Genomic DNA, 14,263 nt, shown 5'->3' on the forward strand with positions numbered 1-14,263 from the left:
GTACCCCTTTCTTTGTTGTACTGTATATAGTGTTGTCTATCTCCCTAGCACACTGTCTGAAGCCTCACGTCAGTGTTGTGTAGTAGTGTGTAGCAGTACTTTTTACTCTGCCACCTTCAGTGTCTTGCATGCCATATGTCTTGACATGTCTGTTGTGTGAGTATGTAAAGTCACTCTCCCTGATATTGTTTTGTATCATGCAAAATATAAGGCAATAATGCTTTGAGTTTGAGTGTGTTTCCACAGTTGTATGTATAAGAACAAAGATTAAATATGTATGCGTATTGTATTTATAGATTTGCTGGGTTTTGTTTTGTTGATTCAATAGAAATGAATTAGACAAGTGTGCTGTAGTTTGCACAACAGTACATAGCCAACAGATTTCAGCCATAAAGCCAGAACTCTCAGTGTCACATTTTATTAAATATAAAATTACTGGAAGATCGAGTCACTTATGATATATTTTTTTTTATTTATAACCTACTATGTTACATGTAATGTTAAAAACTGGTCTCTTTGTCGCACACAATAATTCAAAGATCATGTACGTTGGTTGAAGGAAAGTCACATGATATGAAATAAAATGCCATGAGCAATAAAGGGTTGGTTATCTTTTATGATTTTGCCTGAGAATAAATAAAGGGAAATCTTGATCACAAAATATTGCATTTTTTTTTCAAAAATATGCTTTATCTTTCACTGTAAGTGGGACACTGCAGCAGTTCCATTCAGTACATATAGCTAGAAAAAAGTGAATGCCTTTCATAACATTGACAAAAAATTGCAATGTCCACCCCTAACCAGGGGGTGTCACTGTTGAAGTTTAGCGAAGGACACTTGAAGCACTGTCCTGTAGACAGACATAAGACAGGAGAACATGGGTCAAGCAATCCTCCATTTATTGCTTACAAATGTTTACATCCTCTATATTCATCTTAAACAACACATGTAAAACACAAGCTGTGACAATAAATCAAGGATATGTTACAATGTAACCCTCAGTCATGCATCAGAAGTATTGTCTCTCAAACTGCATACTTTGACTGTCATTTGAGCAAATATTTGCTCATTTTGTATTGAGAGTACCTAGAAAAATAAAGATGATAAAATTACCTTTGTTTAACACTTAAATGCACAATGTTCATTTTAATGTATTACCCATGAGTATTTTAAACCACAACTCCAAACATGCATTGATTGCATTAGATCTAGCTGATTGTGACAACAAAAGCAGCACACAGTTTGCTCCAGTAAATTAACACAACAAACCTGCTTTAAGAACAACGCCTATATCAACTCTCGTGGTTGATATACAATTTGAGGATAAACTGCACATGTTACACGTGATGAAACTCAAGTGATTCTATTTTCAATGTTTTCTATTGTATTCTATAGTGCTGTAGATGTTCTGTGCAATCTTGTTTTTGTTTACTAGTTTTTACTTAATGTTTATATGTCTACAAATAAATACACCTGTGTGTGCAGTTTGTGGCACACATCCAAAAGGCACAATATAGCATATTCTAGAGTTGAAATACTTTTAATGAGGCTATGTGAACATTGTGATTGTATAATGGAGAATAAACCCTGCTATGTCACAGGCAATAAGTCAAGTTTTCGCTCCATTAAAATAACTCAAACAATGACACTTAAGTCGACTAAATGAACACTGCACAATACACAAATACAACACTTCTGTGTGCTACACTTAAAGACAATGTTTAAGGCACCGTTGGTAAGTCATCAGAAACCTGGAGAGTTTGAAACATTTGGAAAGAGGTGGCACAGGTCTGGAGTCCTGATTTTTAAACATTTGTCCGACATTTGGGAAAAATGGGTCCTCCCTCAAGCCTTCTCTTTCTTACTGCAAAGAAAATACAAAGACATATTTGGGTAATTAGTACAATCCACATTGTTGACATATCATTTTGCAAGATGACAGGAGAATATAGTGCAGAGAGGAAATATGCAGCACTGTACAAGATTAGATGGTTGAAATAATTAAAGTCTTAAAAGAATAAACAGTGGACGCTCAGGCCAGCAAATAGTTGAAACAGTGAAAAGCACACAACTGCCAAGGCCATATCCTGCAATCGAAGCTTATTCAAATGCATGTGTCCCCGTTTGTGGCTGGAGCTCTACTTTGCTAGTGAACAAAATACTTGGATCTATTTTGGGAGCTGTTCTTTAAACATAAACAAATAATTACTTATATTTGAATGTAATATTAATATTGCAATTATAATAAGAACATTTTGCATACTTTTCTATAGGAAACCAGAGCAATCAACAAATGGCATCATATACTTAGGTTATATACTTAGGATTGAATCTAATATTTGTTTAAAAATGCGAGTCTGATGTGTGTTACCTTTTATGTAAATAGTATAATTTTGAGTTAAAACAAAACAAAAACAAACAAAAAAACCTGCTTCTTGGCACAAGAGTCACCCAGACGCTCAGAGAGAACAGATGGTAGAAAAAGAGAGAAAATCTGTATCATTGTGCGTTGAGGAGAAACAGTAATCTGACAGGGCTGGAGGTGGCAGCAGATCCAGCTCAAGATGTTGGCAGAAAGAGAGAAAAAAAGCGATTTATCAGAATATTTTTTGTACTTAGTTTTAGACTTGAACTTTTTTCCGAAGGCTTTCTCCAGCTCTGGGACAGACAGAGTGAACGTGATGGAGCCGTCTGACTCTGACCTGACGACCCGGGCTTTAAACGACGAAAGACAAATCAGGATGCATCCAAGATAAGACACATTACCTCACTTTATTCTGTCATTTATAAACCCAGCTATTCCCCCTCTAAGTGCTGATGTCATGAGTGGAGAAGGCACTGTTTTGTTGTCTTTGGCTGGGTTTTCTGGCTCAAAACAAAAGTTACAGACCGATGAGATCACTGCTGTTCTTCTGTGAAAAGCTGATTAGGGTGCACTCAACAAGATGTAGTGAAGATTGAGAGTCCAACTTAATAGAAGTCAAGGCCAAATACATTACAACCAATACTATATATGGATATCTGGAGTGAATAAGATCATAATAAGTGTTTTGTAAGAAAGTAGAACTACGTACCCAAGTCATTGTTGTTCATCATAGCATTGGATCCTCTGAGGCGAGGGCCTTGTTGAGTGAAGTGGTAGCCAAACTTTAACAAAGTAGTGTTTTTCTCCAGCATGGCAGCGATCTCCATCTCCACCTTGTTACCTAATGGTTGGCTCTGGTGTAAGAAAGAAAAAAAGAATACACATGTACAATTACATAATGTGACAGAATACGTCCACTGTTACAAAATGCACATAAATGGGTATTGTGTGTGTATTCCCTCTGTCGTCCAAGTAGGGTCCATAGCAAAGGATTTAACAAACCATTGTTTACCATAAATTAAATCCTCTCTTCTGAGACATATTTAAAGTGCCTAAATGACACTTTTACACATTTTCTGATCTGTTATAATGTTGGTTCCTCATCACAAACATACATAGAGTTGTATTTTGTTTCACACATGTTGAACACACAAACCCTGCATATTTAGGCTGTGTCCTTCTTTCAAACAAAACACATTGTTCCACCTTGTGATGTCATGCGGTAATATAGGAAGTGTTCCACTATGTTTTTAAACTCCACAAACCTTCACTAGAATCATGTTGGATAATTTCAGAAGTGGGATTATCAGTCTCTAGTGAACAAAAGGTAAAAGACAGAAGTTAACTTGAAAACTACTACTACTGCTTCATGACATCACAAGATTCCTAACATTCTGAGGGGGCAGTTGCTCTAGAAACTAGAAGTCAAATTAAAACAGCATTTACCTGATTATCTATCTTGAGCTCCTGTAGTGTTGTATTGAACTGCAGTGACTCGACTAGTGTGATGATCCCAGCCCCCGTGATGAAGTTGGATTCCACATTGAGGCTTTTTAGGGTAGTGTTTACTCGTAGCATTTCTGCAAGTGCCTGGAAAAAAAAAAACGCACACACACATTTGAGTTAATAAAGTTCTTAGCGTTTTATATTGGTTAGTGTGTATTAACTGCGTGACCTACAAATGCTACTGGGTCATTACTCCTGGTACCAACGATGCTAAACCTCTCAACTACAGTGTTCTTCATCAGTGCCTCAGCATATGCCTTGAGTGTCGGGATAGGGATATTCTGGGTAAAGAAATAGAATAATAATAACATAATCTTATTAGGTTATTGGCTCTATTTTGAAGCCTCATGCTGTACCACTTACCCTGATGTTGTTGAGGTTGACCTCCACTAGCTCAGGGTCGTTCCTCTTCACTCTCATCAAAGTCTCCTCCACATCAGTCGAGTTGGGTTCCTCGTCTGGGACAGGTTTATACTGAGTGCACTGGATCACACCTACAGACACATTACTGTTAGTCAAATAGAAGCAAAAATATTCAGTAGTCTCACTAGTTCTACTTATCATTATTAAAAGTACTCCAAATTACCTGCTAACTATTAATAACTATGACACTCCAGTCGAGTCCGCCACATGTTGTCTTAATGTTGCTTTACCTTAATGTTCCACAGTATGGCTTTAACTTCTATCTCTATTAATGATTTCACTTCCTTTTAGGTATTTGACCATTCAAAAGATATATAATTTTGTTTTGAATTGTTAATTGCTGTGGCATTGGCGCTTTTTTCCCCATCACTCTGAATTCCATGGATAGAGTCAAGCAAGTGATACCTGGGGCTATTTACGGGCAAGATCTGTGAAAAGTTGAGCTCGTTCACAGTAAAGAATGCATTTTTTTTAAGTTTTTTTTTTTTTAAAGTATTTTTAAACATAAATAAATGCAAAATAATAATAATAATAATAATAATAATAATAATGTGGATTTATATAGTGCCGTTCAAGACACCCCAAACGCTTTACAATGCATTATTCATTTACTACACACTCAGTGGTGGTAGTGGTGTAGCCACAGCTGCCCTGGGGCAGAAGTGTCTTATCTCAGGACACAGTTTTCTGCCACTGGTGCCCCACTGTGGTGGTGTGATTTTCCCAGCGGTCTCCCATCCAAGTACTAACCAGGCCCGGCCTTTCTTAACTTCTAATATCTGAGGAGATCAGGCTTTGATATGCTGGTATGGCTGTGGATAGATAAGTTTAATGCCATATAGTGAAACATTTCAAAGACAAAGACGATAGCAGAGCCCACAAGAAAAGTTACATAGTGCACCTTTAAAAGACAACATAGGAATAACAAAAAAGTAAAAAAAAAATAATAATAATAAGTTTAAGAAATAACAAAATGTTCATAACGTGCAAAATTTTGATAAACATAAAAAGGAATATGAGACTATAAGTACTGCCTCTTGCATCCACTTGTAAAACAGGGCACACACAGTGACTGGATAAAGCTGTAAAATGTGTTTAGATAATCCAGACAAAGTGTTCTGTACATCAATGTTTCTGTTAACGTCACCATCTTTGTTTTTGTATCTGCCAATGTTTACACGAACTGGCCCTGTCGCTCTCCCTGTTTAGACCACAACTAGTCCTATAGCCGCTGTGCTGTGTAAACCAGTGCCTCATTAAAATGGGATGTGTGTGATAGGGCTCACTATTTCAATTCACAATTGCTCTATTTAAAGAATGGGTTCTCAGAAACTCTTCTATTAAGTGGACACAATGTAATTCCCAATAATATGATGTTAAGATAGCCTAGTTTTACCATTTTAACAAGCTGTGTACCTTTTGCTTAAAATACTTAGCTTCACAAATCAGTGTATGCTCCTGTATATGTGAAGATTTATATGATCGGCAAAGACAGCCCCAGAAGAAAAACATGCTGCCCTACAGTCTACAAAGTGTTACCCTGTTTTGGGCAAGGGCTACATACAATTGCCATATATAAGCTTGAATATATGGGTTTTCAATCATACATGTGTTACATACTGTTCAGTCCTTGTTTGTTCACAATGGTGCTGCTGGCCAAGGCTTCGTAGTATTGCTGATTACTCATTAGAGTGTGCATGCCCAGGATGGCTGCAAGAAAGAGAAAATTACAATGTTGTGGACCTAATGCAATATTAATGAAAACAAAGCTTATGTGCAGAGAAAGACCACCAACATATGAGCAAGCAATACATCTATTTCAAATTATCATCAGCTACTAATTTGTGGGCAATTAAAATAACAAATGTTCTCCCCTACATGCAAATGATTTTTGCTAATATGACTATAATACAAGTTACACAAGCAGTTTGCTTACAATTAAAGTTATCATGCTACATCTAATAACACTTTTTAAAGGTCCTATATTATGCAAAACTCTTGTGAGCTTTAAGCTATGGCAGGATGTTGTTACCTCATCAAAAACATACCTGGAGCTGTGTTATATTTCATCCACATATGTTTGAGTAACACTTTATTATCTGTTTCCATCTCCAAAGCTCAAAATACTCTGTTCCACCTTGTGATCTCATGAAGGGGTAGTTTTCAAATTAAAAGCTACTTTTTACATTTTGTTTAGTAAAAATTGGCAATTCAGCGGGTTAAATTATACAGTTGCTGATTCTAATGAAGGTGTATGGCTTTTAAAAACACTGTATTTTTACATAACATCACAAGGTGAAACAGTTTTTTTGCTTGAGAAAAGATCTCAACCTAAATATGAGTTTGTGTGAACATGGGAGAATGAAACAAAACACTACTCCTGGTATGTTTTGGATGAGGAAATAAGATAACATAGGTCAGAAAATGTCATATGGGCCCTTTAAGAATTCAACTTCCCTTGATTCGTGCTGATTCGTAGTTTTAACATTTTGTATAATTATAATCCTTTCTCATGCACATACTAGCATTTAATATTTAATTTACATTCTAGTTAGAGGTGTACATGCAAGTGTGGAGCAGACGGGATGAGCAAGGCTAGGCATGCAAGTGGAGCAGTTGATGTGCAGAGCTGATACCAGAGTGGTGCTACCAAACACAGGAGGGGGGATGGTATGAAGCAGTGAAGGAGGGTGGAGGTGAAGCTGGAGGACATGTACAGCAGGTTAGATCACATGGAGAAGGTGAATTTAACATTAAGAGCTGTTGAGAGGATCTTAATACTTAATACTTGCAATTATAAAAGTGATATGGGGATAAATAGTGGACAATGATTGGTTATTTTCTCTATATATGCAATAATAGAAAGTTGTTTACTTCATGATGTCTAAAATCTAACAGACTATAGTGTTATCATATTGCTAATTACACTTGATTTTGATACTAAGAAAAAGGCTTGATGCTTGATACAGATTTCAGTACCACAATGATAGCAACATATTATTTCTATACATCAGTGTCTTTAATATCACCATGCAGAATTACAGTAGTTCTGAAATAGATTCAAAATCATAAAAACTTCTCATGAAAGGTAAAATTTTGTCTGTAAATAATGTTATTCTGTACTGATACCTTCTCAAATGAGTTCTAGTTTTTGCATCAGTATTTGGGTATCAATTTTTTGACAACCCTAGAACAAAACATAATACGTATTATATTGTACACTGATTTACCACAACCTGTGTAGTATAAAAGTAAATTAGACTGTATATTGTGTAGTTTTTACCTGCAATGTCACATAGTTCTGCATCAGTAGCACTTGCGAGGGCCTCCTCCAGCTCTGGCTCCAGCTCCACAGACTCTATGATGGGATCCACTATTTTCTTTGGAACCCAGGCTTTCCCTGTTCAACCCATTAACACACAAATATACTTTACAACAGTGGCAGGCAAAGCTTGAATTGTAAAAGCACATAGTAAATCCCCAGCTTCTGTTGGCATTGCCCTGTTACATAAGAGTTACATGGTCTGAACACTTCCCACGTTTGACCACTGTCTATTATCACGCCCTGGCTGACAGGACTGCACCGGGTGCCTCTGTTAAAGATTTGAGTTAGGATGAAACAACTCAATCTTGATTTACTTCAGCAATATAATGCACTTCAGAATTTGTTATTGTGACAGGCCTACTGTTTGGGCAGTTTTCCCAAGAATATTAGTGATCACTGTGCCTGATTGGATGAAGTACTTTCTCTATCAATTATTAACCCAAAAAAAAACCTGTAATTTTTCCTCCTTTAGCTGTTCTTACAATACAATGCATGACGTAAAGAGCATTTATATTGACTAGAAAACATTAAGGCTATGCTATAGGCTATACACTATAATATTTGTTCCTCAAAACAATAAACTATATTTTGTTAGAAGAACTTTTTAATGAGCTGTCTCTCCCACTCCCACTTCTTGTTATCCATCATTATTATGTTACTCGGGGAAGATCCTAAGTTTTAGACATTCATTTAATAAACTCTTCCTGCCACATTGAAAAACGTGGCAGGTCCAAATTGAAACTGTATAGTGAGGCATTACTTTGTGAGATTGTCTGCAATTGTTGTCAAAATATTATTTAGCTGGTGACATGCAATTAAATACTGCAAAATTGTGCCTAAATGTGGAAATTTTGTCTGAATTTGAAGGAGATTTTTCAAAACTACAAAAACGTGAATATTTTAGATTCCTACACATTTGCATATAGTATTTGCGTGGTTCTGATGGTCACACCTCTTTTCTCCCCAGTGAAGGGCACCAGGTCCTCTCTGTCTGGATGCTCTTTGGCCTGTTTCTCCAGATGAGCCAAAAGATTGTCTCTCTGAAATGTTCCTGTGGGAGCTTTCTTCGTCTGGTCTTTTTGCCGTAACCCAGCTGGCAGCAAGGCATTCTAGGAAAAAAATAAATGGCTTTGAAAAACTGTTTGTTTTTTCCCATTTTATATTTTGAAAGATGAGTCAGTATTCCATAGTTGATTAAAACAGTGGCTCTCAAATTTTTCCATCTTGAGTCCTGCCAAAGCTTTGTCTCACACTCCAAGTATCCCCTCACTCAAAGAAAATATGCTTTTTAGCATATTCTCATTTACTATTATATATTTGTTGTCATGTCATTGGTGTCAAAAACGTGAAAAAAAAAATTCAAGAATTCACAATTCACATTTTATAACCTGAAACCGCTCAGAGAACCCCCAGTATCCCCATATCCAGTGCCATGCTGCTGGTACTATGCTTCACCTACATTAAATTCATAAGATCCACATAGTACAAAACATTTTCGGTAAGTGCTCTGTCTGTTATGAACCTGTTACAATGCTCAAATCTAAAAGGTGTCACATATAGCTTCAAATCTTATCTGTTCACTCAATACTCTCAAGACAGCTTTTATATTAGTGTTAATGTCTAAGTTTGTTTTTGCTTATCCCAAATACATTTTTTTTTTTTTTTTATGTTTTAAAAAACAATTCATAAGTAAGGAAGTAAAGTAAAGATGTTTTTGCAGCAGAATCTTTGTGTCATGTTGATAATTTCAGAGGCAGTTGTTAAATGTTAAAAGTATAACAGTATACGAGTTATTATTAGCAAAGCCCAGAATACAATCATGTTGTTGCCAAACGTTTCATGTCACATAGTTACTCTATCTCTACTCCAGACAACACTGCCACCATGTTATTTTTAACACGAGACACTTGTAGTTCTCTGACAGAAATCTAGGCTATTGTACTAGCCAAACAATATTTAGGTATGTATTCTATACAACATATCTGTATAGCATAGCATTATGTTTTGTTTTTTTCTACATTTTTTAAATTAATAATTTAAAATTTTAATTAATTAAAACTAAACTAATTAACTAGAAGACATACTTAAAATAATAAAATTATAAGATATCCCACTCCAAACAAAATACTATTACTGACAGAGGATTAGCTTTAGTCTTCTCATTAAAAAAACCTGAACTGATCAATCCTTAAAGATTTGAAAATACTGGATCCCTGAATTGCACAGCTGTAATTAGACTCATAAATGTACAAATACATTCATAAAGGCAATATGCAGTGAAAAACTAAGACAAACCCAAGCACTTCAAGTGAGACCAGTGGATGATGCTAAATCCAGCTATGACTGAACCCATCCTAAACAACAGCAGCTGAATGCTCTGTTCTGAATGACTGGACTGTTTTCAGAGGCTTACTGGAAGTGATGTGGGCCACTCTGCCAAAAAGGTTCACGATGCTCTAAACGAAATGGGCACTTAGCTGTTGTGAAATATAGTATGCATAGCCCATAAACACACACACAGAGGGCACAGCTGGGTTTACTGTATGCACGTCACTAAGGTCTCCACTAGCCCCGCTCAGTGTTGGCATCAGGCACACATATACTATGAGCTAACACATGCACTAGTCCTGCTTTCCCTCACTCATCCTGTTGGCATTGGGGGGGATTCCAAACTCTTCAGAGTGAGTGGGCATCCAAACAAAAGATATTACTACCACCGATTATGAGTTCTGCATTGGACACATCTGAACTACTGAATAACGCACAAAATGACATAAATTTAAAATGTTAAGATTGAGGTTAAGGAAGGTGTACTTATTGTGTTGTATAATTTTATTTTCAGTATTTTTAATCAATTTGGTATCTTAATTTTATTATTTAATGTCCATTTTAAATAGTTTTTTTATCTTGATCTTTGACCAATTTGAAAATGTTTGGTTTGAAGTGTGTAATGTACCACATTCTCTCAGACAACGTTAGTATTCAATATGAAAGCATTAAAACAACGAGGAGCCATGCGTTATGCAGTTTTAGATTTTTTTGTATAACACCATGACGCACAGCAAAATTTATATCATGGCTACAAACTGAATTGTCTCACCTGTAAATGAGAAAAGCCTCACATTGACTGTAAATAAAAAATTATTTATGTGTTTTAAATTAAACTAGTCCCAACCACCTACTCAGAGCCTCTGATCATTTGTGTACCTGTTGCTATGGTGATGGCAGCAGAGCAGTGATATAGAATGTGATTTAACTGTTGCCGGACTACTTGTGCGTTATGCAGTATTAATGCAATTCTCACAGGACCGTGGTATAAATATAAATGTTTATAGTTTAAATTAATTGCCTAAGCAAACTTAAAAAGTGATAAGACATATCTAGTTACTATATTGATATTTCTAAAGATTTGTTCTGGTGGTAAACGTATAGAGAATTAGGGTCAAATGACATATCAGCTGCCACTGCACTAATAGCGGAGAAACTATTTACGCTACTGCCATTCGTTATTAAGGGGCTTTAGGGGAATTAAAACATCTTTCGCCTGACACAGTTTGACAGGCTTTAAATAACCAGCTCCCTACTTTCACAAAATAACAACTCAACTTACTCCATGCAATGTAAAATATTGTTTCCTTATTTCTCACTCACATCAGGATCCAGCTCCTCTAGTTCGTCCTCTAATCTCTGTAGCTCCTCCTCTGACAGTTTCTTCAGCAGCTCATCTTCATCGATATCCCGGTATTTTTCCATCTCCTTCCTCATCACCGACATGATGGACGGTGCACCTGGAAACACAAGGTTTAGCTGAAAAAGTGGAATATGGATCTAATATACACCGCAGAGACCACCTAAGACACTAAAATGATTCTCTTACCTCGGTAACCCCCTGTGAGAAGATAACACTATAAATATGGGGGTCGGAAGAGGGCCCCAAGGATATCTGAAGGTGGAAGAAGTGGAGAAAAATAAATCAGATTTGGTGTAATGGAAAGTATGAGTTGAGAGATGATATAAAAATGGTATGGATAGAACTCACCCCCCTCTCGATGTGCAAAGGCAGCCAAGTGCCTGAAGCTCTACAAAACATAATAAAAACATATAGTGGGCTCTGTGGACTCCAAGGTAATATTTTTTCACGTCTAGTGTTATTTGTTAATAGTTACATGTATTACTCTGTTCAGTTTAGTATCTAAACTTTTTACAACAAAAAGTTTATACACATTTACAACAAAGAGTGTGGACTCTGTGGACTTTGAAGTGAATTAGTAATGAACTAAAATAAAGTGGTATAGCTTGTATTAATTATGCTGTGTGATTATAACTTGAAAACTATCTCACATACATGACATGGTACATTTGTGCAAGGGCGCAGTCATCAATAAAAAAAAAAAGATTCATGAAAAAGGAAGGATGCTTTAGCTATTGCACTGTTTTCAACCTTTTTAGGTATTCAACACACCAGTTGGAAAGATGCTATGGTACACTGGCTAAAACTGCACTAGCAAATTTGCAGTTTGGTGTCTTTTTTGATTCAGAAGTTTGTTCAGGTCATTCAAAAATGTGAAGTTATTACAGAGAATACATGTGTGAATATGTTAACTCAAACAATCTATTCTCTTATAACAAAACAGTTAAACAGTCATTTGCCTTTTACTTTCTCCAAAAGTGACAGGAGCTAGCACGTAGCCCATCCACAATTGGCAATATAAACGAACTCTCCATTCTTTGGGTTGTATCCTGACCTCTTCTCTCTTGAAAAGATGTCAGAGCGTCTCTGCTTATTTTCTCACAACACTTCAAGTCAACCAAAGATAAACCAAATATCTGGTTCAAATGCATACTTTGACTGTTCCAGATTCTCAGCTGCTGGTGTGTATAGATCTGTTATCTGGTTTGTCAATCGCCATTGGTCAAGCATTTGTGGGTCAAAGAATCAAACCCAGGGCAATTACAATGTGTCCAAACAGTCCACAAGGCCTAGACCTACTTTTTCAAATACCAACTCTATTGTGCAATAAAGCCACAGTACGGAACTTGTCTTGTGGAAGGGTCCATCACCTGCTTGTCTCCGTGAAGATGTTGCTTTGCCAAGCTTAACACTTTCACAGAGGCATTAACTGTCCTTGTATGTATACATGTTTATTCAATTATAGGTAATACAGGTAGATTTTTTTTTGTTATAAAAACACCTCAAATCAGTGGGATTGCCTGTTTGTCTCCATGGAGATAGATAATGCTATAGTCTGGAACATTCCAGGAAACATCATAACATCCCCACAGGGAATCAGGTGGCGTTCCCCCCACCTTAAAAGTTACATACTGCACTTTTTAGCTTTATACTACAGAGTTTAAAGTTTGCTTTAGCTCACCTCCTAAGTGGAGAGTTTGCGTGCTGTTGTTGTGCTCTGCTTTGTCTTAGCTTCACAAGAAGACAAACTCAAAAGATGAAGAGGTGGGCTGAGCGCCAGATAGCACAGCAAGTCTTCTGGAAGAACCTCTGATGAAGTCCAACAGACCTGCAACATTTCAACAAGTCAGTGCAGCGTTACAATGTCCACAGGTCACAAAAGAGCACAGCACCCTCACACAGACCCTTACAGATTGGTCTCTAAGAATAGCACACACATTATTCAAGTCAGTGGTGTGTGAAAGGGATGTAAACGAGTGCAACTTAGAGATAAGACATTTGCAGATAAAGTTTAATTTGTGTCCAATGAAATCTATTCTATAAGTACCAAAAGAACAAGAGAGAGAAAATATAAGTGCTAATACACAGAAAGGAACAACTTGGGTCAAATGCAAGAATTTCACTTTTGCCTCCTCTCAAGCATTGATTGCAAGCAAGTTCACAAGCCAAAATTCAAGATCACCTATTCCAAACCATAAAGTAGGCCATTTGTGTAATTTGATTTCTAATAGCCTATAATTCAAACGCTGGTGACACTTCTGTACTGAGATCATAAATTAGAGAAATTAGGTCACATGATATGACAGGCCATAGGCTCAGTGTCATTTGGCTGAAACGCATTCGATTAGGAGGCGGCATTAATCACACTGTAAGGGCAATCTGAGTAAAGGATTAAGTGTGCACAGAGGGCATACGACTTTAAAAGGGAAAACCACAAAAGCCAATAAAACAAAAATCATCCTTTGTTTTAAGCAAATGATGCCTACGCACAAACTTTAGCCCAGAGCATTTGAGCAACTTTTTTTCAACGTTGAAAGTTACAAACACCATGTACAAAAGTCTACTATGTATTTTTTCTTCATTGTAAGTTGCATGCGTTTCCGTACCTCCTCCAGCACTATTTATAGCCGGGCGTCCCGCCGGGTGACAGGACGAATACTTTGACCAGATATGGTTTCCTCCAGAGCCGAGAGGAGTCCGGACGCTAAAGCGGCTCTTCTTCCAGTGCACAAACCAGTGTTTCAAAACTGCGCAAGACGAGTCCCAGGCCGCGCTGTGGTCCGAAATTCAACTAGTAATACCGGTCATATCAGTGCTGTTGTGCTTTAGATGGGAGCGCAAGGACTGAATCTCATCTCCCACTAAGGGCAAACTAAACTTACGGAGGCGAAGATCCTCCTCCCGCCTGCCCCCCGCGCGGCTGCCCTGTCACTCTGCTGATGTCATCGAGTGA

General features: G+C 37.0%; 1 protein-coding gene across 1 annotated transcript; it reads right to left on the reverse strand.

Annotated features, from left to right (window-relative positions):
• Positions 1 to 882: 882 nt before the first annotated feature.
• tmod1 (tropomodulin 1) lies at positions 883 to 14,206 on the reverse strand. The gene is made up of 14 exons (XM_020931368.2): positions 13,917 to 14,206; positions 12,992 to 13,138; positions 11,659 to 11,698; positions 11,497 to 11,562; positions 11,271 to 11,407; positions 8,572 to 8,728; positions 7,578 to 7,694; positions 5,915 to 6,004; positions 4,235 to 4,365; positions 4,045 to 4,152; positions 3,812 to 3,955; positions 3,075 to 3,219; positions 2,616 to 2,715; positions 883 to 1,864 (listed from the first exon to the last, which is right to left on the reverse strand). The coding sequence occupies exons 5-14, from the start codon at positions 11,391 to 11,393 to the stop codon at positions 1,846 to 1,848; spliced, it is 1,134 nt and encodes a 377-aa protein (XP_020787027.1). The 5' UTR covers positions 11,394 to 11,407; positions 11,497 to 11,562; positions 11,659 to 11,698; positions 12,992 to 13,138; positions 13,917 to 14,206; the 3' UTR covers positions 883 to 1,845.
• Positions 14,207 to 14,263: the final 57 nt, after the last annotated feature.

The sequence above is a fragment of the Boleophthalmus pectinirostris genome, unplaced genomic scaffold (genome assembly GCF_026225935.1).
Source record: "Boleophthalmus pectinirostris isolate CB_2022bp ecotype Guang Dong unplaced genomic scaffold, ASM2622593v1 HiC_scaffold_22, whole genome shotgun sequence".
Taxonomy (NCBI): Eukaryota; Metazoa; Chordata; class Actinopteri; order Gobiiformes; family Gobiidae; genus Boleophthalmus; species Boleophthalmus pectinirostris.

Excerpts from the sequence above, each read along its gene's own strand:
- tmod1 (XM_020931368.2), bottom strand. The coding sequence starts at position 11,393 with ATGTCGGTGATGAGGAAGGAGATGGAAAAATACCGGGATATCGATGAA. Across the intron at positions 3,220-3,811 it reads AGCTCAAGATAGATAATCAG|AGCCAACCATTAGGTAACAA; the intron begins GTAAATGCTGTT and ends TTCTTACACCAG. Across the intron at positions 2,716-3,074 it reads GATGAACAACAATGACTTGG|CCCGGGTCGTCAGGTCAGAG; the intron begins GTACGTAGTTCT and ends CGTCGTTTAAAG.